The sequence below is a fragment of the Oryzias latipes genome, chromosome 5, assembly GCF_002234675.1.
Source record: "Oryzias latipes chromosome 5, ASM223467v1".
In the NCBI taxonomy this organism is placed as follows: Eukaryota; Metazoa; Chordata; class Actinopteri; order Beloniformes; family Adrianichthyidae; genus Oryzias; species Oryzias latipes.
In genome coordinates, this window is record NC_019863.2 from 3168370 (window position 1) to 3190964 (window position 22595).

Genomic DNA, 22595 nt, shown 5'->3' on the forward strand with positions numbered 1-22595 from the left:
ATCTGTCTGAGGTCTTCAATAAATCCCGGGCTCTGAGCCTTCCACCCCATCGCCCCTACGACTGCGCCATCGACCTGGTTCCGGGATCCATCATTCCTAAAGGACACCTGTATTCAATCTCAGCTTCGGAACGCCAGGCGCTTAATAAATACATTGACGAATCTCTGGCAGCGGGCCTCATTCGTCCATCCTCATCCGCAGCTGGTGCCGGGTTCTTCTTTGTCGGAAAGAAGGATGGGACCCTTCGACCCTGCATAGATTACAGCGCGCTCAACAACATAACCGTCAAAAACAGATATCCGTTGCCGCTCATGTCCTCTGTTTTCGACCAGCTCCAGCAGGCCAGGGTGTTTACTAAGCTCGATCTCCGTAACGCCTATCATTTGGTCAGGATCAGAGAGGGGGACGAGTGGAAAACAGGGTTCAACACCCCAAGAGGCCACTATGAATACCGGGTCATGCCCTTTGGACTCACTAACGCCCCCGCCGTTTTCCAGGCCATGATCAATGATGTCCTCAGGGACTTCTTGGATCATTTTGTGTATGTTTATTTGGATGACATCTTGATTTACTCCCCGGACCTGGACTCTCATGTCTCCCATGTCTCCGCAGTCCTCCAGCGACTTCTAGATAACCACCTTTACGTCAAAGCCGAAAAGAGTGAGTTCCACGTTTCCACCGTCACCTTCCTAGGTTTTGTTGTGTCAGCAGGGGCGGTAAAGATGGATCCAGCCAAGGTCAGCGCAGTCAGGGACTGGCCGACACCTGACAGCCGAAAGAAGCTGCAGCAGTTCCTAGGCTTTGCGAACTTTTATAGACGCTTTATCCGGGGTTTTAGCTCAATTGCAGCACCCCTCCATGCCCTCACGTCCCCACGGGTGCAGTACCGGTGGACGCCTGCGGCCGAGACCGCTTTCCGGGCGTTGAAACGCCGCTTCACATCAGCTCCACTGCTCATTATGCCTGATCCACACCGTCAGTTCATCGTGGAGGTTGACGCCTCCAATGAAGGGTTAGGGGCCGTCCTATCACAGCGGTCGGAGCTGGATGGGAAGGTCCATCCCTGTGCGTTCCTGTCCCGGCGCCTCTCGCAGGCTGAACGCAACTACGACATCGGCAACCGGGAGCTGTTGGCGGTCAAGGTGGCTCTGGAGGAGTGGCGGCACTGGCTGGAGGGTGCGGAGCACCCTTTCATTGTCTGGACCGATCATAGAAACCTTGAGTATATCAGGACTGCCAAGAGACTTAATGCTCGCCAGGCCCGATGGAGACTCTTTTTTGATCGTTTTTCTTTTTCCCTTTCTTACAGGCCGGGGTCCAAGAACGTGAAGCCGGATGCCCTGTCTCGTCAGTTCGACCCCGCGCCTGTTGCCAAAGAACCTGAACCTATTCTTCCACTGACTTGTGTGGTTGGAGCGGTGTCTTGGCAGATAGAATCTGAGGTAATGCAGGCTAACAGTGGGGTGCAAACGCCCAGTGGTTGCCCAAGGAATCGCCTATTTGTACCCCCGACACTGCGCTCTAGGGTGATCCACTGGGCCCACACCTCACTGCTTTCCTGTCATCCGGGAGTTAGGCGGACCATGCACGCCATCTCTCGGAGGTTCTGGTGGCCTCGCATGGAGCCGGAGGTCCGGGAGTACGTTTCTGCCTGTTCAGTCTGTGCCAGGAACAAGTCTTCCACCAGTCGTCGCATGGGGCTCCTACAACCCCTTCCTGTACCTTCCAGACCGTGGGCGGACATCTCCATGGACTTCGTCACCGGCCTTCCTGTCTCACGTGGTCACACCACTGTTCTTACGGTCGTGGACAGGTTCTCAAAGATGGTCAGGTTCATCGCCCTGCCTAGACTGCCTTCAGCTAAAGGCACGGCAGAGATCATCATGAACCAAATTGTGAGGTACCACGGTTTCCCGAAGGACATTGTGTCAGACCGGGGACCTCAATTCGTGTCCCGGTTCTGGAAGGAGTTCTGCCGGCTCATCGGTGCCACGGTCAGCTTGACCTCGGGTTACCATCCCGAATCCAATGGCCAGACTGAACGTCTCAATCAACAGCTGGAAACCGGCCTCCGGTGCTTGGTCTCTCAGAACCCCTCAACATGGAGCAGGCACTTGATCTGGGTTGAGTATGCGCACAACACCCTGCCCACCTCAGCTACCGGCATCTCGCCCTTCAAGTGTGTCTTCGGTTACGAGCCACCCCTGTTTGCAGCCTTGGAACCCGATGTTGCAGTTCCGTCGGTCCACGCCCTGGTCCGCCGCTGCCGTCGCATCTGGGAGGCTGCCCGGCAGGTCCTGGTTCGGCAACAGGACAGGGTCAAGGCAGCCGCTGACCGCCGAAGGCGTCCCGCTCCCACCTACCGTCCCGGTCAGAAGGTCTGGCTCTCGACCAAGGACCTCAACCTGCACGTTCCAAGTCGGAAATTGGCTCCAAGGTTCGTGGGTCCGTTTCCTGTCTCCAAGGTCATCAACCCAGCAGCGGTCCGCCTTCGGCTGCCCCGGTCCCTCCGGGTCCATCCCACATTCCATGTCAGCAAGGTGAAGCCGGTGGTGGACAGTTCCCTGATGCCTCCCTCGGAGCCACCCCCTCCGCCCAGAATGGTGGGGGGTGGTCCGGTGTACACGGTGGAGAAGATTCTGGCTGTCCGGAAGCGGGGCCGGGGTCGCCAGTTCCTGGTGGACTGGAAGGGATACGGTCCGGAGGAGCGACAGTGGATTCCGGAACGCTTTATTGTGGACAAGTCGCTCCTGACGGATTTCTTTAGGTCTGGGGCTCCTGGACCGTCAGGAGTCGGTCCTTAAGGGGGGGGTTCTGTCATGTCTCGTCAAGTTTCCTGTTGTCTCGTGTGGGGTTTCCTGTTTTGTTTTGAAAGTCTAACCTACCTCTCGTTCCAGACCTTCCCCTTCCTGCTGTGTCTGCTCCCCACACCTGTGTCTGCCTCATCATCCCTGATCATTCCCACCTGTGCCTCCCCTCCTCATGTATTTATAGCCTGTGTTTCCCTTTGTCCTGTGCCTGTTTGTCATGTGCTTTCACCTGCCAAAGCTAGCTCTTCTCTTGATTCAAGAAATTAAATCCTTAAGCTCTGCATCTGAGTCCAGTCCTGTGTTCTGCCTTGTCAATATTCATTGTTTTATACATTTTTAACCGCTATCTGCAATTTAATATAAATGTTTTCACAATTATAAAGACTTTTGAGGTTTTTTGATTCCGGTGACCTTTGTGACCTCTTGTCGAGGACAAGATAAATAGCATAGGGTGTCAAACAACTCTTAATATATTTCAGTAAAAGGACAAACTCTACACCAGTAATCCCAATTCCTTTACATCTAATTTATTTAGGATGCTAATCCTTTTTGGTTATTTTTTAATATAAATAAGACTTTTCTATGTGGGACATGTTTTGCTCTGACTCTAACAAATCAGTGATATAATAATTTTTTATACACTAAATGCTGATTTAGTTTTTTTATTTTGCCCAATATTCTCTCTTTTTAGCAAAATGTTTAAATGTAAATGATCAAATCCTGTCTGTCTTTTCCTCTTGAAATGCCCTTTTCATCTGTTTGCTCTGTGGCCTGATGTTTCTAATGGTTGTGGGTTCAGATCGGTGGGTCAGCGACCCCGGTCTGGGCAGGAATGTAGCGGGGTGGAAATCTGCCTGCAGAGTGTGTCGGCATGTCTAACTGTCAGCAGATCTGTCCTCCCACTGCCATTTGAATGACCCCTCTCCCGCAAGTCAGGTCAGCGTTCTTCCACACAGTTTGTAGGAAGGAATACAACATGCACACAAAAGGTTCACTTACCAAGAGTCAAAGGCGAGGTAACAGACGAGCTGCCTGGCCTTTCATTGAGGAGAAACGATGGAGAGCGTGCATTTGTGAGAGCGAAAGGGAGTGTTGCCCATGGAAACAAGGAGATACAGTGCAGTGCAGTGAGGTGGGTCAGAGAAAGCTACCAGATCAAGACTTCATTCTTGAAAGTCCGTCAAGTTCACTGTAAGGAAAAAAAATCCTGAAATTTGGCTTAAATATTGAAATATAATTACGCATGATATTGCACAATAAAATGCCCTAACTTGCCAGACACAAGATGTCTATTAGACAACTAAGATTGATGTCTTCTGGACATCTAAGACAACTCTATTTGTTACTCTATTAGTAGTCTACCAGTAGTGTTCTGAAAGATATCTACACATAGAGGACTCCTACACATTTAGACATCTAATCTTGACATATTTTCAGGTGTGTACTAGAGTATTTTTAAAAAATGTAATGGATGTACAATAAACACGCCATCCATTCATTCATCAATCTTCAGAACCTGCTGAATCCCTTTTTAGGGAGCGGCAGTCAACCCAGCTACTGTCGAGGGAAGGCAGGGTACAGCCTGCCCCCCCCCTCTGAGCAACTCATCAGTCTGTTGCAGGACCACGGTCACACATCTCTTATCTTCAATTGACCTATGAAGCAAACCCACACCACACGAGAACATGTAGGAAGGTCACAGCCAGGATTTGAACCAGGGCCTTCTTGCTGCAAGGCGAGAGCGCTGTGACATCATTACCACAACACCCTTCAGCAATTCTACTGTTAGTTTTATTTGTGTTTTTGTTCACAGACGACTAGTAATCACAAAAACTAGCAAACACTTCTCTTGAAATCTACCTGGGGTTTAAAAAGTCTCCGAAACTTGCATCAATGTAATAATCTAACATATAAATACAACTTCCTGTGTAAACAGCATATTTACTTAGAACAATCAGAGCATCATTTTTGAACAATCTTACAAATCAAAACCCAACTTGGGACAATTTAGATCCACCAAAATAACAGCGCGCAGGCCTGATGGGAGCATTCGCTGCTGGAAAGTCGACGTGGAACAGGCCAGGAGTCGATGTCTGTACGATGCATGATGCATTTCTATAGCAGCAAACGTTGAAATAGCCATGAATGAGACATGTAATAGGTGTGTGCGTGCCCAGCTGTTCTGCACATAAATCTAAATTCTAGTAAAAATGTTATTTCTGAATGGACTTGATTTCTGTGATTGCAATGTGTGCTAACAGGTTCGCAAGGCCAAGTGAGACACTTTTAAAATCAGTTAAAGTTTAAAAGCTGAGGCTTTTAAAATGTAAATATGTAACCCCAGCCAACACAAGCTTTTGTTAAATTTGTGCGAATTTGATATTAAAGTAGCTTATTTTAGATTTGGTGACATAAAGAGGAATACAATTGAAATTGGATTATTTCTGATGGATTATTCAACCACTGCTGATTGAGGAGGAAGCGGGAACAATAAGCGCTTTTGTCTTCCTTTATTTCGTCTTTGAAAGTCCATCTGGTGTTTGTGTGTGGGTCACAGTGAGTGAGGGCAGAAGGGCGGGTGGGATCACCTCTGTGGCTCAGCTGGACTAACACGCACAAGTGATGTGGAGTTTGGTGGTGCAATCTTTACATCCAAACACTGCAGCTGCAATAAGAGCCTTTAAAGAGTTATTATGAACAACAATTTACCTTTTTTTAATCTATGTGATGATTAAAGTAGTAAGTTGTATTAATATTTTTTCATACTTGTTGCATATGTTTCAGGGTTCTCCTGACAGTGGTAGCAGTCCTTTCGTCATACTCCATCCATTTACTGCTAAAGTCATCTGGTATTGTAGGTATGTACAAGCAGCTAACTTAACCCTGTAACATGCAGTGAGAGCTGTTTTTACATTTTTATGCCTCATTACATTGTTGTGTGGTGCTTGTGGCTCAGGTATTCGTGCGTATGAGCAGCTCGGCTACAGGGCTTTTGGGACACCAGGGAAGATGGCGGCAGGGATTGCGATCACGCTGCAGAACATAGGAGGTGAGGCCGCATGCAGCCATCTGTCTGTCTGTGCAAGTTCTCTGCTTTTCTCCATCTTTTGACTTTCCTGTTATACTGTTTATTACAGCCATGTCCAGTTACCTTTACATAGTCAAGTATGAGTTTCCTTTGGTCATCCAGGCATTCCTGAAGGTGGACAAACCTGCTGGGTGAGTAGCTGATTTTGTACCATGGACCACAGGGTCTGTATTTTTGTCAGCACTCTTGTCTGTATTATGCAAACACTCAAATGTTTGCCGACATATTCTGAAACGTCTGTCATTGAGACAAACAGCTGGTGGTAGGCGGGCGCCTGTGTTTGGCAGCGGAGCGGCCACCAGTGTGTGAATGTGTGTGTGACTGGGTGAATGGGTCTGTGACTGTAAAAGCGCTTTGTCCTTGTAGGTAGAAAAGCGCTATACAAGTATACGCCATTTGCCATTTACCAAGATGCCACTGATCTTAAGGATATTTTTTTTCTTTTTTTTTTTCAACAAGCCATCGGCTTTAGATAAAGTTTGCACATGACTAGCAGGTAAAAGGATAATTCCTTTGCAGATAAATTTCAAATTAAAAGCTAAGAATGCAAGCGAACAAATTATGATTGACGTGTTAAAAAAAAGTATACGTCCAAGTTAACACATACGGTTAACAGATGCTCATAGTTTCTCCATTGGAAAGGATTACACGTATTAGGAAAGGAAAGTTGGAATTGTTCAAAGACATTTGGGGTCCTGTAAACAATTTTTGTGAGTTTGGAGAACAGATCTGTGGATGACTAAGTCTAACTAAGAACACTCTGTAATACTCTTTTTCTATAAAAAAAAAAGGCATTTGCATTGGGAAAGATGTGTCATGGTGCCTCGGCCTGACTCCTCCCCCTCCCAGCTCTGCTCTGCTCCTGACTCTCAGCTGCAACCTATCTTCTCATCAAGCCTCTGCTCTTCATAAGGAGACCCAGCTCCAGCATTCATCGCCAGTCCGTTAAACCTGATGGTTAATCTCAAGCCACGAGAGTCCTGAATCAACACCACCTAGAGCAGTGGCTGTCTCTATCTCCAGGCTGACGCCTTCCTGTCTCAAGATCCACAGTCTCAGCCTCCTCAAGAACTCCAGCCACGCCACTCGTCAAGAGCTCCAGCCTCGCCTCCCTCAAGAGCCTATGCCACGCTCCTCGTCAGTTACACCAGCTACCCTCCACATCTAATATCACGTCTGCTCACTGCCCTGTCTGGATCAGTAAAATAAATCCTACTTACCAACCATTCACCTGATTTTCCTTCTGGGTTCCAGCACTTGGGTCCGCTTCGTGTTCTGATCATGACAGAACAGACTGGCCATCACCCCGACCCAGCTGACCCAGAAGGACTCCGTCTGGCAGTTCACCAGCAGGGCATCATGCTAGGACGTCAAGCCGACACATTGACCCAAATGGCCTCCGCCCAGCAGGATTTATTTCGGCGTCTGGATAGCATGACACAGACCCTGTTAGAATTAACTAGACAACAATCCAGCTCCGCAGCTCCAGCCCCACTTCCGTCTCCCACCGACCTGACTGCTTCTGTTTCCGCCTCGGCCCCGGAAAACTACAGATTACAGCCTGAGCCATTCCATGGTGATGTAGAGGCATGCGGGGGTTTCTTATTGCAGTGTCAACTCCTCTTCCAGCAGGCCCCCCGTTTCTACCACTCGGACCACTGCAAAATTACGCTCATTGTCAATGCCCTCAGGAGTAAAGCGCTGCAGTGGGCCCAAGCCTTCCTGGCGGCCAATCCCATCTCCCACCTCCCCTTCGAAAGATTCATTGGTGAGTTTCGACTCGTTTTTGATCAGCCTAGAAAGCAGGAAGAAGCCACCAGACGTTTGCTGAGCCTCAAGCAACGCAATCGATCTGTCAGCGACCATGTGATTGATTTCCGGATCCTAGTAGTGGAGGCTGGATGGTCTGACCCGGCGCTTAGAGGTATTTTTTATCAGTCCTTAAATGAAAACATAAAAGATCCTTTGTGCTCACAGCCTGAAGCTTCATCATTTGAAGAGCTAGTTTCCGCCGCTTTACGTTCCGACACCCGTCTCAGAGAACGTAATCATGAACGTAACTCGTTACCTCGTAAACAGCCATCCGCTAATCTGTCTCAGTTCCCAGTCCACCTTGCTGATTTTTCTCCACTCAGACCACGCGAACCCCCAGTGGAGCCTATGCAGGTCGGCCATTCCAAGCTGTCTGCAGAAGAGCGGCAGAAACGTAGAGATGAGGGGTTATGTTTCTACTGCGGTAATCACGGCCATCAGGTTTCCCAGTGTCCGCTCCGTTTAAACTCCCGAACCCCCAGCTAGATGACAGGCCGCGGGCGGGTAAGTTTGTCGCTCCCACTTCTAAGGATTTTTTTACATCCCTGTCAAGTTATGTTTTGGAACCGTTGTTACTGAAACTCATGCTCTGGTTGATTCGGGGGCCGAACAAAGCCTTATTGATCTTGATCTGGTTAAATCCCTCTCGTTGCCCACGGAACCCTTAGACACCCCCATAAAAGCTGCCGGTTTGGGGGGTCAACACCTCTCGTTTATCACCCATCGTACTAAGCCCCTTCAGCTCATTTCGTCTGGTAATCACCACGAGTACATCCAATTTTTTGTTACTCACGCTCCGCAAAATCCTGTAGTATTAGGCTACTCCTGGCTTAAAACCCACAATCCCCAGTTTGACTGGGTGCACCAGCGCGTTATAACTTGGAGTGCTTTCTGTCTTGCTAACTGCCTCCAGTCCGCTATACCTGCTATGCCGCCCGCTGCCACCATAATTTCGGAAAACATTGACCTCACGTCAGTACCCGCCTGTTATCATGATTTCAAAGCGGTCTTTAGCAAGTCTAAGGCTAATTCCCTGCCACCTCATAGGCCTTATGATTGCGCCATAGAACTCCTCCAGGGGGCGACCTTGCCCAAAGGTCACTTGTTCAACCTATCAGGTCCAGAGAAAGCTGCCATGGAGTCTTACATCCATGAGGCACTTTCGTTCGGTCACATTCGCCCGTCTTCCTCTCCGGTTGGTGCAGGTTTTTTCTTCGTTGAGAAAAAGGACAAAACCTTACGACCTTGTATCGATTATCGTGAGCTCAACCAAATTACTATCAAAGATAAATACTCCCTCCCTCTTATTAGTTCTGTATTCGACTCCGTTCAAGGCGCTCACATTTTCTCCAAACTCGACCTTCGCAACGCCTACCACCTAGTCCGCGTGAAGGAGGGCGATGAGTGGAAAACCGCATTTAATACTCCCCTGGGCCACTACGAATACCTGGTCATGCCCTTCGGCCTCACTAACGCCCTCGCGGTTTTCCAGAGGCTCGTCAACGACGTCCTCCGGGATTTCATTAACCGGTTCGTCTTCGTTTATCTCGATGATATTTTAATTTTCTCTCAGGACCCCATACAGCATGAAAACCACGTTCGCAAAGTCCTTTCCCGACTCCTTGAAAACCAGCTTTTTGTTAAGGCTGAGAAATGTCAGTTCCATGCCTCCTCTATCCAGTTCCTCGGGTATATTCTTGAGTCAGGCAGTATCCGTCCAGACCCAGCTAAACTCGAAGCGGTCTCTCAGTGGGAACCTCCTGAAACCCGCAAAAAGTTACAACAATTTCTGGGTTTTGCCAACTTTTATCGCAGATTCATAAGAAACTACAGCAGCATTGCGGCACCCCTCACTCAATTAACTTCCATCTCCAAGCCCTATAAATGGAGTTCTGAGGCCCAGACCGCTTTTGACTCTCTCAAGTCTCTGTTTGTCACGGCTCCTATTCTCATCCAACCTGACCCCTCAAGACAATTTATTGTTGAGGTTGATGCTTCGGACACTGGTGTTGGTGCGGTTCTCTCACAAAGAGAAAACACTTCAGGAAAACTCAAACCCTGCGCCTTCTTCTCCCGGAAACTTCCTCCAGCAGAACGTAACTATGACGTAGGAAACCGCGAGCTGCTGGCAATAAAGTTGGCGCTGGAGGAGTGGCGTCATTGGCTGGAGGGAGCTAGCCAACCTTTCATTGTGTGGACCGATCACAAAAACCTGGCCTACTTAAGATCTGCCAAGAGGTTAAATTCTCGTCAAGCTCGGTGGTGTCTATTCTTTGACAGGTTCGATTTTACCATTACTTACAGACCAGGCAGCCGAAACACCAAACCTGACGCACTTTCCCGGAAATTCAGCCCTGACAACGCCTCTGCTGCTACCATGATCATCCCTCCTACCTGCATCGTGGGGAATCTCATTTGGGACATTGAGAACCGCGTCAAGAAAGCCCAAGGTGAGGAGCCTAACCATGATCCCTGTCCTGACGGTGTCCTCTACGTTCCCACCTCTCTCAGATCCGACGTTCTCTCATGGGGTCACAACTCTCGTATCGCCTGCCATGGAGGGGTTTTCCGCACACTCAATATAATCCGGAAAAGATTCTGCTGGCCCACCATGGAGAGGGATGTGCGTGAGTACGTTGCCGCTTGCACCACTTGTGCTAGGTCCAAATCATCTAACTCTCCTCCTTCAGGCCTACTTCACCCATTGCCCACTCCTCACAGACCCTGGTCCCACATTGCTGTGGATTTTGTTTAATGGTTTGCCCCCCTCTCTAGGCAATACAGTTATTTTTACTATCATCGATCGGTTCTCAAAAGCGGCTCAGTTTGTGCCACTTCCCCAGCTACCTACTGCCACCGAGACCGCTGACATCCTAGTCCACCATGTTTTTCGTCACCATGGGATACCCGCCGACATCGTCTCCGACAGGGGCCCTCAGTTCGTATCCCAAGTATGGAAGGCTTTCTGTTCAGCTCTGGGCGCCACTGCCAGCCTTTCCTCCGGTTACCACCCCCAATCTAATGGCCAAGCAGAACGGGCAAATCAGGAGCTTGAGGCGGCTCTTCGCTGCCTGGCAGCTCAGAACCCTGCTGACTGGGCCAAGTATCTAGTTTGGATTGAATATGCACATAACTCCCACACTTCATCTGCCACGGGGATCTCCCCTTTTGAAGCCTCTCTTGGTTACTCTCCGCCTCTATTCCCTTCTCAAGAGCTGGATTTGGCAGTGCCCTCGGTGCAACACCATCTCCAGCGCTGCCAACGCGTGTGGACCCAGACCAGGGCTGCTCTACTTCGAACTAAGGAGAGCAACTGCCGTGCTGCCAATCGCCACAGGGTTGTGGGGCCCACGTATCAGGTTGGACAGAAGGTGTGGCTTTCCTCTAAAAACATTCCTCTACAGGCTACTTCTCGCAAGCTGGCTCCCAGATTTATCGGTCCTTACGTCATCGACCGCATCATCAATCCTTCCTGCGTCCGTCTTCGCCTCCCTCCGGCCCTCAAGGTACACCCCACGTTCCATGTTTCTCATCTTAAGCCTGTTCTGGACAGCCCGTTGTGCCCGCCATCCGTCTCCCCTCCGCCCGCCCGTATCATCGGTGGTGCTCCGGCGTTCGATGTGTCTCGCATCTTGGATGTTCGTCGTCGTGGCCGTGGTCACCAGTATCTGGTGGATTGGGAAGGGTACGGTCCCGAGGAACGCTCCTGGGTCTCCCGTTCCCTCATCCTCGACCCTTCCCTCATCACGGACTTCTATCGTGCCCACCCTGATCGGCGTCCGGGACCGCCTGGAGGCGGTCGTTGAGGGGGGGGTTCTGTCATGGTGCCTCGGCCTGACTCCTCCCCCTCCCAGCTCTGCTCTGCTCCTGACTCTCAGCTGCAACTTATCTTCTCATCAAGCCTCTGCTCTTCATAAGGAGACCCAGCTCCAGCATTCATCGCCAGTCCGTTAAACCTGATGGTTAATCTCAAGCCACGAGAGTCCTGAATCAACACCACCTAGAGCAGCGGCTGTCTCTATCTCCAGGCTGACGCCTTCCTGTCTCAAGATCCACAGTCTCAGCCTCCTCAAGAACTCCAGCCACGCCACTCGTCAAGAGCTCCAGCCTCGCCTCCCTCAAGAGCCTATGCCACGCTCCTCGTCAGTTACACCAGCTACCCTCCACATCTAATATCACGTCTGCTCACTGCCCTGTCTGGATCAGTAAAATAAATCCTACTTACCAACCATTCACCTGTTTTTCCTTCTGGGTCCGCTTCGTGTTCTGATCATGACAAGATGTATCAAAGGATGGCTTCACTTTAATTTCCGGACCAGTAGAGGTTGATCTGCTTTTGTTCTTCTGATATTGCTCTATTTCTTTTTCTTTTCTTTTGTATGTACAAATGTGATGTAACACTTGTAATTATTTTTGATAATGGGTCACTCGGTTGGGTTCAATTCCCGGAGGGGAATGAACAATGGTAACATTGGTAATGGGGAAATTACCATATCAATGGTGAGCAATTAACATCACCCAGTGAGGGCCCTTGGTCACGACCCTCAACGCTACTGCCTCCCAAGCGCGGTTCAGCTGCAGCTCACGGCTCCCCCCGGGGATGGGTCAAATTTGGAGAACGATTTCCCCATTGTGGGATAAATAAAGTATCAATTATTTATTATTATTATTTATAATGTACCAAAAATGGTTTAATGAAAGAAAAAAAATCTGAAGATGCTTTGAGTTGCATTGCTATCATTTAGAAGCTAAAGTTAAGACAATCAACCTTAAATTTAACTCACTGATTGTTTTGACACCATAACCCTCCATGTTTGTTTTGGGGCCAAAGGAAAAAACGAAATAAGCGATTTTTGCAGCAGGAGTGGAGCTAAAACCGGGACAGACTGAATGATTTCATGCTTTTTAAAAGAAGTAAATCTGGAATCTAATTCCAAACAGCCAGTGTTTTCCATGTGTTGTAATTTGAATCTATCTGTTGTAAATCAAAGTATTGTTCACATCCGTGTTTTTGAATGACTTACCAGGTGAGTTGGTTTGTGTTTATTTGCATAATTATGATTTAATGGAAACAGTGAAATTGTGTTTTTACTCGATACATTTTTGCACCTTTGTGTGATGGAAACACAGACTGTTTTCCACTTTCGCTGTAAACGCTCAATAATGCGACTCGGGAGAATTAGGATTTTACGCTTTTAAAAGAGTTGCAAAAAAAGAAGTTAAAGGTGTTCACAGATGGCATGGATGAAGTCTTCTGCCATTGGCTACCCAAAATCTGTCAATCAAATGCCTCAGATTCAGGTCTGACGTCAGTTTGATGTCAGACCCACATGCTTTTATTGAAGCATCGGATTGGTCAGTTAATTACTTGAATAACTTGTGATAAAGAAAATATATACATATATAAAAAAAAGAATTAGGCTTAGAAAGAAGATATTAAGAAAAAGATATTAGAGCAGGGGTCTCAAACGCAATTTACCTGGGGGCCGCTGGAGGCAGAGTCTGGGTGAGGCAGGGCCGCATCAGGTTTTCCACAAAAAAGCTTCTTTTTTTTTTATTCCAATCTTCTTAAATCTCTTTATTTTTTAACACAAAATAAATAAATAAATTAAGAATCAATTAAAAAATACATAAAGAATTTAAGAATCAATAAAAAAATAAATTAATCACTAATAAATAAATAAAATAAATCCATGAAAATAATAATAATAATTTGATTTCTCTTAGCGACTATATGTGGTTTCTTCAATCTTCTACCTCTGCTGCTTTCAGATTCAAATGTCTGTATTAACAGTTCTTTAACCTTTAACCTTTTTTTTGAACATGAATTGTCCTGAACATGAATGCAACATTGAAGAACATGAACTGTTTTTCTGAACATGGCTTCTCTTGCTGCTAGAGACCTGGCAGCACCTCCTTCCACATTGCCGAGCCACATTTGGCTTGATGGAGGAAGCAGTTGAGTCCCTCAGTATTGCTTGTAGATGATCATCACTAAGTCTGGACCTGTACTTGGACTTATTAAAGTTCAAGGTGGAGAAGAGCTTTTCACACAAGCATATGCTCCCAAAAAGGCACGTGGTCCGCTCAAACATTCGGGAAAGCTCAGGGAAACTGGAGGTCAATTCTCTTAAAAATTGCCCAAGCTTTTGAAATCTGCAAATCTGTGATCAAATTCCTTCTGTAGCTTCAAAATGACATCAACATACTTCTCACCACTGAATGGTTTGCCTGCATCCGCAAGTGCCTTGCATGCTGGGAAATGGCAAAGGTTTGTCTGAGAGAGCTGGGCTTTCCATAACACTAGCTTTGTGGAGAATGCTCTCACGTTGTCATAGGCAGCATTGGTAAGTTGCCCCTGGCCTTGTAACTTCTTGTTGAGTACATTAAGCTCATGTGTGATATCCACAAGAAAGTCCATGAGCCATTTGGGATCACTTAACACAGGAACGGCCACTCCATCCTTCTCTATGAAGGCTCTCACTTCTCTCAACTCAAAAAGTCTTTCCAATACATTTCCCCTGCTGGGCCAACGTACCTCGGTGAAGTAGAGCACAACAACAGACATCACATTGTCAAACTTCAGGCATTTGCAGCTGATGGATAATGCAGTGCAGCGCAATGGCCTCCTCCACACCAGTCCTCCCTGTCATTGATGGTGCTCCATTGGTTTTTATCTCAACAAGCCTGTTCCATAGCCATTTGTTGTCACTGTCGCATTGACGTTTCATTCAAGCAATTAGCCGGCGGACAATGACGCTGAAGTTGGCTTCCGATTCGCGAGGGCACTAGAGGAACGTTTCGCTGCATTTTTCGCACTAAGATCACCTAAAACCGGGTCCTGTTCAAAAACCGCTGGACCTTGACTGCTCAAACCTGGATTAAATTATAATTTAAAGAACACATTAAACACAGTTTCTGATTTGTAAAACCTTCCTCTGAGTCCACCTCAGACCAGGGGCCTCATTTATAAAACTTTGCGTAGGATTTGCGTCAGAAGTGGCGTACGGATGAAACATAGGACGTGCGTACGCACAGAAATATTCGGATTTATTAAACCGTGCGCACGCACATCCTACGCATCTTTCCCTTTATAAATCACAACCGATTCTAAATGCAGCGCAGCTTTAGCGGTTACATGACACGCCCATAGTTGCCCATAAATAGTCCGTGAAACGCCCACAAATTAATATTCATGGCTTATTAAATCATGGCAAACACAGAGAGGAAATCAAAAAAACGTAACTTCACTCAATGTGAAGTAGAAGTTATCGTTGGCGAGGTGGAAAAGAGGAGAAAAGTGTTGTTTGGAGGGCACAGTGTGGGCATTACTAATGCCAAAAAGGCACGTGAGTGGCAAACGGTGGCAGACGCTGTAAATGCTGTAGCTTCACAACCTCGGACGTGGCCGAAATAAAAAAGAAATGAAAGAAATGATCGGACATCAAAGTCGAGGCAAAAAAACGTCTAACGCTATATCGGCAGAGTGTGTCCGCCACGTGGGAGGGTGGGGTGGGGGGGACCGGAGCTGACCCCTCTTGATGAGAAACTGGCCGCTATTATTGGGGAATCCCTATTAAGTCCCCCTTATCGGCGTCCTCCTCCGCCTCAGTCCCCTGACTGAGACGGAGGAGGACGCCGACGCGCCAGGGTCAGGGTGACACAGGTAAGAGAAATAATTCAAATGAATGCAGTCAAGTCACATGTATGCAGGCTACACAATTACAGATTATTAATATAGAACAATTTTATTTTAGTTGCTGGGTGTTCCAGCGGGGCCAGTGGTTACGATGCTGCAGCTGAGCAGCCGTCTGGCCCCAGCGTCTCCACGGCACGCGGCTCTCAACCCTCCAGCAGTGGGCGCGTCCTCACCGATGCAGTCCTTGAAATGCAGAGGGAAGTCAGTAGTTCAATCAGAGAGGTGGCCAAGGAGTTGGGCGAAATCAAGATTGCCCTGACTGAAATAAACTGCACGATGAGGGAATTCTTAAATAAATAATATTTTCCACACCTCTTTTTCTTTATAAGTGACGCATCACTTCCAAACGCTGGCGCACAGCAGCAGCAAATGGCTCAAATGCGTGGGGATGGGGTTCAGGGTCGGGGCCAACACAGCAATCAGCGCCAGGGGGTAGAGGCACGTTTTTAAGCTGTGCCACATTGTGTAGCACAACACATGCCGGCACGATTTGGCACACACTGTCACTTTCACGTGTTTCTTCCATCTGCCGACGGTGTCGCCGTTTCTCATTTCACCCGTTTTTGTGCGTACGCCTGGGTCAGAGCTTGCGTGAAGGACCGCACATTTTCCCGTCAAGTTTGCTTTTTATAAATCTCAACTATTGCGTAGAGAGTGGCGTACGCCTTCTTTTGTGCGTACGTTTTTAAGCTGTGCCACATTGTGTAGCACAACACATGCCGGCACGATTTGGCACACACTGTCACTTTCACGTGTTTCTTCCATCTGCCGACGGTGTCGCCGTTTCTCATTTCACCCGTTTTTGTTTCACCCGTTTTTGTTTCACTCTCATTTCACCCGTTTTTGTGCGTACGTTTATAAATGAGGCCCCAGGGGCCTCATTTATAAACGTTGCGTACGTTGCAACGTTTGCGTACGTTGCAACTCCTTGACCACCTCTCTGATTGAACTACTGACTTCCCTCTGCATTTCAAGGACTGCATCGGTGAGGAAACGTCCACTGCTGGAGGGTTGAGAGCCGCGTGCCGTGGAGACGCTGGGGCCAGACGGCTGCTCAGCTGCAGCATCGTAACCACTGGCCCCGCTGGAACACCCAGCAACTAAAATAAAATTGTTCTATATTAATAATCTGTAATTGTGTAGCCTGCATACATGTGACTTGACTGCATTCATTTGAATTATTTCTCTTACCTGTGTCACCCTGACCCTGGCGCGTCGGCGTCCTCCTCCGTCTCAGTCAGGGGACTGAGGCGGAGGAGGACGCCGATAAGGGGGACTTAATAGGGATTCCCCAATAATAGCGGCCAGTTTCTCATCAAGAGGGGTCAGCTCCGGTCCCCCCCACCCCACCCTCCCACGTGGCGGACACACTCTGCCGATATAGCGTTAGACGTTTTTTTGCCTCGACTTTGATGTCCGATCATTTCTTTCATTTCTTTTTTATTTCGGCCACGTCCGAGGTTGTGAAGCTACAGCATTTACAGCGTCTGCCACCGTTTGCCACTCACGTGCCTTTTTGGCATTAGTAATGCCCACACTGTGCCCTCCAAACAACACTTTTCTCCTCTTTTCCACCTCGCCAACGATAACTTCTACTTCACATTGAGTGAAGTTACGTTTTTTTGATTTCCTCTCTGTGTTTGCCATGATTTAATAAGCCATGAATATTAATTTGTGGGCGTTTCACGGACTATTTATGGGCAACTATGGGCGTGTCATGTAACCGCAAAAGCTGCGCTGCATTTAGAATCGGTTGTGATTTATAAAGGGAAAGATGCGTAGGATGTGCGTGCGCACGGTTTAATAAATCCGAATATTTCTGTGCGTACGCACGTCCTATGTTTCATCCGTACGCCACTTCTGACGCAAATCCTACGCAAAGTTTTATAAATGAGGCCCCAGGTCCTGTTCCTGAAATTATGGGGGAAATATTATTTTTAATTCCTTAACATTTTTCTATTTTTATTGGATACTGCATGCGCCCCAGACTTAAGCTTTGTTTTTTTGTTTAGTTTTTTCTTGGTTTGTTTTCTGATTTACTTTAAAGTTCCTGTTTTGGTGTTTTGCTTTAAGTTGTCCTTCCCTTGTCTCTATTATCCTTATATTGCATAAAATGATACTATTTCACACAGCAGTTTTTGAACAGGACCTGGTCTGAGGTGGACTCTATTTCACATTTTCACAAATCAGAGGAAGGTTTTGCAACCCAAAATGTTGAAAGAGCCATTTTGGACAAAAAAAACCCAAAAATGTCTGGAATCGCAAAACATCAAAAGCCCTATTTAAGCCTTATAATAAAGGCAACACATGCAATATGTACCTATATTAGCTATATTAGCCTACTATCAAAATGACCAAGTTGCTACAAATACATAATGTGCATTAACGATTAAATGTTTATTTGACCTGCAGTGCATTCTGCGGGGAACGACGCGTCACGTGACTGCTCTGTTGTGGAAGTTTAACTTCATTATAATATCAATGAATTATGTTTCATTGCTTTGATAAAATTAAAGAAATGTAATAAAGAAAACTGATTTTTTATGTCATTTTTATTTTGAGGATTCGAAAAATAAACGCGAAACGCCTTGAAACCACAACAAACAAACAGTTTCTAAATTTTCTAATTTAACTTTCATTTCATCTCTTAGAAAAAACAGCCGCAGCTTACTGCTTTTCCGGCCACAATTATCACAAAAATGCACGTGAGATTGCGGGCGGGGGGGGGCGGGGGGGGGGGGGGGGCTGTCGATCAATACAGACCATGAATTTCTTTTTTTTTTTTTTTTTTGGATGCTGGTGTGCCGCGGGATTTTTGTCAAGGTTAAAGTGTGCCGTGGCTCAAAAAAGGTTGAAAAACACTGCTCTAGCCCAGCCAGTTGATTGACAGCTCAACTTATTTGAAAGATTGGCGTTTCGTCCGCTGTAAGTGGTGCACTTGCCGGGCGTTACAATATTTATTCTACACATTCTTACAGCATTGGAAAACGTTAAGAATGTTTGTGTCTTGTTTTTCCTCCTACAGAAACCATATCAAAACAAAAAATATATTTCTCTCCCCCAGCTTTTTACATTTTCAAACACTTTTGAAAATGCTCTAGGGAGCCACTAGGGCAGCGCTAAAGAGCTGCATGCGGCTCCTGAGCCGTGGGGTGCCGACCCGATTTAGACTAACAGCTGCATGCACATACACCAATAAACATCATGGAAATCTTCACATCCATTCCAGTCATCAGTGAGGATTAAACTTTAGGATCCAACTTCAAAGGAAAATATTGACAACTGCTGCTGTTTGCATGAATGATTTTTAGCTCAATAGAAGTGATATATTGTGGTGTGTGTTTTTCAGCCTGCTGTGGGCCATAGCTAACAATCAGTGCTTATTTTAAACGAAAAACTAGTTTATCGCTGTGACATCTCATCCAAACAGTGTTGTTACCAAACTGCACTGTGGGAATCTCACAGCCTCTATTCATGTTCTCTCACTGACCTTTCAATCTGATTTGTTGAAGGTCGGAATGCTCTTCATCTTAAACTTTACCAGCTATTTCAGCCTTTTGGATGAGAAGTGGCACGTTTTCTACTTTAAAAACCAAGTGCAGATGACAACTTTCAAACCTACTGCTGCGATGGAATCAACCTGGATGACTGAGAGTCTTCACAGACATATCTTCATCTTAAACTTTAAAATTCTAACCCTAAACCTAATCTGCTGATTATATCAGTGCAGTTTGGAAAATGTCACGATTCTAAGGCTCTCATTAATGGTTCATCATCTTTGTATTTTAACTTTGTAAACAAAAAATGTGAGAGACAGGAATGAATCACACTTACTGTTTTAAAGGAGCTGTAGACTAACAATGGGTTCACTTTGTTTTGGTTCAGTTTCTCTTAAATATTCTAAAACAAAATGAGATTTTAAAGTGTGGTCTTTGCATTCTCCCAAAACCTTAAGATAGATTTTTCTCCTTTCTTTGCATTATGAAGCATGAATGAGCCAAAGCAGAAAAACTACAGAGCTTGTTTTTGTGTTTGTTGTGCTTTAGTCGGGTTGCAGATGTAGTTTTTCTGACGTGTGCAGTGTTTCTTCAAAAAATGGAAAAAAGAACTTAATGTACTGAAATAACAGAAGACGAAGACAACACCGCAAGACACGACACAAGAAGAATACAGCAACAACCAAATGAAAGCAGAAAACGACTTTATATGAAATCAATCCAGAAACAGCAAGTACCTGTGAGGGTTAGAATTGAGACCAGGTGTTAATAAAATTCTTTAAAGCAAGAAAACACAAACACAGTAACTGATAGAAAAGACAGAGTTAACCCGAAAGAACCACAAAACAAGTGGACCACAAACTCCATTATCTTAAAAAAGAAAAAAAGGAGAGCAGCAAATAAAAACAGTTTAAAAGTGCTTCACTTAGTGTCCCTGAAAAGAATCACTTTAAAGTCCCACTCCAACGATCGTTTGATCTATTGTCTTTTAATATTGATTATGCTGTCCTTAGTTAAAATCCCAAAATCTTTGTCGTTTTCTAGGACATAGTTTCAAGGAAACAGATCACCTCTGAATTGGGGGCGTGACTGCCCCCACTCCCCATCATCCATGGTTTTACACATTCCCCTGCTAGCTTACAGCCCCTCACACCTCTAACCAAGCAATACTGGTGCAACAAAAATGGCAAAAAATATCAGGGTCATCAAGTCTGACAGTTTAGATCCAAGCTCCCTGTTCACTCCGCCCTGGAATAGAGAGTGAAGGGGGGGGGGGGGGAGGGGGGAGTTGCTCTGAGTCCCGCCCACAACTCAGAGGTGAATTTGGAATAAACTCCTGCTGCTCTGCAGAAACAATGTTAAAACAAATGAAACTGTTTTTTTTTTAAATTTTTGGGTAAAACTGCATGATCATAATTAAAGGACCTAATTCATAGAAGAGTATCATCTTTTTTGCCCTGTAGCTTTTTTCCTGAGACTCCAGTGCTCCAGCTTTATTAACAGTTCTTTGGAGTGATTGGCTCTAAAACAAAAAAACCCAAGAAGATTCAGTCCTCTGATACTAAGGTAACCTGCATCACACGGTTAGTTGTGCTGCAAGATTTATTTCTCCACATGCAGGAAGTCATTTAAATAACTGATCAGTTGCTTCACAGGAATGAGACTGAGAAGAGGTTTTTGGGACTAACTTTTAAGATCTGCTTGTCTCCGCAGAGAATGGTACCTGAATGGAAACTACCTGGTCATCATCGTTTCTATAGCGGTCATATTACCTCTGGCTCTCATGAAACAACTGGGTGAGTGTGTTTTTATGTACCTCCAACAGCAGGATGCCATTTCTGTCTTTCTTCCAGAGGTAGTGGTCACAGCGGCAGGAATGAGTTGGTATGAACAGCAGTGGCAGAGCTGGAACATTTTATATAGAGGGGAGGGGGGCTCCAGACTTTGGGAGGGTGGCACATGAGAGCAACAGATTGGAAGGTCATTACAAATGAAAGTTCCAAAAATATGTCTATCAGACTGTTTTATTTATTTAATAATTCTTTAAAGGGCCTGATGGAGTCACCGAAAAAGTCATGTGCCCAAGGCTGAGTACCTGATTGGTTGACGCGTCACCAAAGTTCAAATATTTGAACTCTGGAGGCATCACGCCTTACGCCCAAATCACCGCGAGACAATCACATCCCACTGTTGCAGGACTGCACAGATCGCATCTGTGCATTGACTTAACGTTGACTTAAAGTTTACTTAACGCACCATAAATGTTTGTCAATAATGATACCAATATTGTTTAAAAGATTCCCATAGCTCCGCCCCTGATGAACAGTTAAAAAAGTTTAACCCGTCCCAAAACAGGTGCCTAAAAGTTGATTTTTCTTTCTTTAACCTCACTAATGTGTTGACCTCAAATGTTCTGCGACCTTAATGATAAATCACTTGCAGAAGCGAAATGTAGCCTCAGTAAAAACTAGCTCAAACCAGGAGAAAAGAATGAGCATGATTAGAAGATTGTGCCGTCTTTATGCAGAGAGTGTTGGAAGGAACACACTAAAGAGCTCAGCTCTAAAGAGAGTCAACAAAAGGATCCGAGCAGACAGCTCTAGACGATGACCCCGAAGCCAAGCAGACTGGTGAGACTGTTCATGCTAACAGGCATAAAACCAGGAAGAGAATCACTTTGAGAGGCTGAACTGATGGGATGCTGAAAAACCAGTTAACAGCAGTGAGAAATAGGGACCCTGTTTGCTCCCACTGCCATTTAACTGATAAAACACAGGTGCAGGGCAATGAGAGTCAGGCATGAACCAGAGACCTTGTTCACATGTGTGAGGGGACAAATGGAGTTTTTTTCCCCCCATCATTCACTTGCAAATCCAACTTTTGGTCCCTGAAAAGTGGTCTCTGCCAGTATGAAGAAAGGTGAAGTAAAGCTCAATATTGTGATGGGCACAGGGTCACCAGGGTTCCAGCTCATCTGGGGAATTCAAAGTGGGAACCTTTCTCTGAGTGTGGTGACACTGCTAACCACCACGACTCCTCAGGAATGCTGTGCTTGAAGTTGGACATTTTATGAATTGCTGTGTTTGAATTCTTTTTCTCTGCTTGTCAAAAGTAGTCCTTCATGCAGCAGACGGCTTAAACCAGGAAGTCTTTCTGGAGGTTAGGGAATATTAAATACTTGCTGGTGGACAAGGACACAACATGCAAGGACATCTCAGTGATGCATGGCATTGTTGACCCTTCAAACCAAATCTGACATGTTAGTCTGCTTTATTCTTTGATTTAATGTCAGTTCAATCCAAGCTCTGCATGTTTCAGTATAAGCTTGGAGCTGTAAAATACAATTAAAAAGGGAAAAAATGCAGGTTGAAAATTAGAAAAGCAGACACGTTGGTTGGCCTTTGGAAAAAAGTCTGTCTCCCGCTGCGGCAGAAAGAGCAGCCGACTCACTAGAGGCTGTGCGACTAACCACCGCCCCGTCTTTCGATCTCATTACATGGTATATCTTTGTTGAGAAAATATAAACTGACTTAAAAATACTGAAGTGATATCCACATGTTGAGACACAATGCTAATTGAGAGTCTATATTTCAGGATATCTGGGATACACCAGTGGCTTTTCCCTCAGCTGCATGGTTTTCTTTCTTGTTTCTGTAAGTATCACTTATATGTAAGTGACACATGTGTTC

General features: G+C 46.1%; 1 protein-coding gene across 2 annotated transcripts in view; it reads left to right on the forward strand.

Moving 5' to 3' along the window:
• The window catches only part of LOC101169686 (sodium-coupled neutral amino acid transporter 3), a 74817-nt gene that overhangs the window by 41278 nt on the left and 10944 nt on the right, over positions 1-22595 (forward strand). For both annotated transcript variants that reach the window (XM_023954726.1, XM_023954727.1), the window contains 5 exons: positions 5595-5668; positions 5767-5859; positions 5948-6029; positions 20620-20702; positions 22501-22559. In XM_023954726.1, the coding sequence (XP_023810494.1) occupies positions 5595-5668; positions 5767-5859; positions 5948-6029; positions 20620-20702; positions 22501-22559 (391 nt within the window). The remainder of the gene's footprint in view (positions 1-5594; positions 5669-5766; positions 5860-5947; positions 6030-20619; positions 20703-22500; positions 22560-22595) is intronic.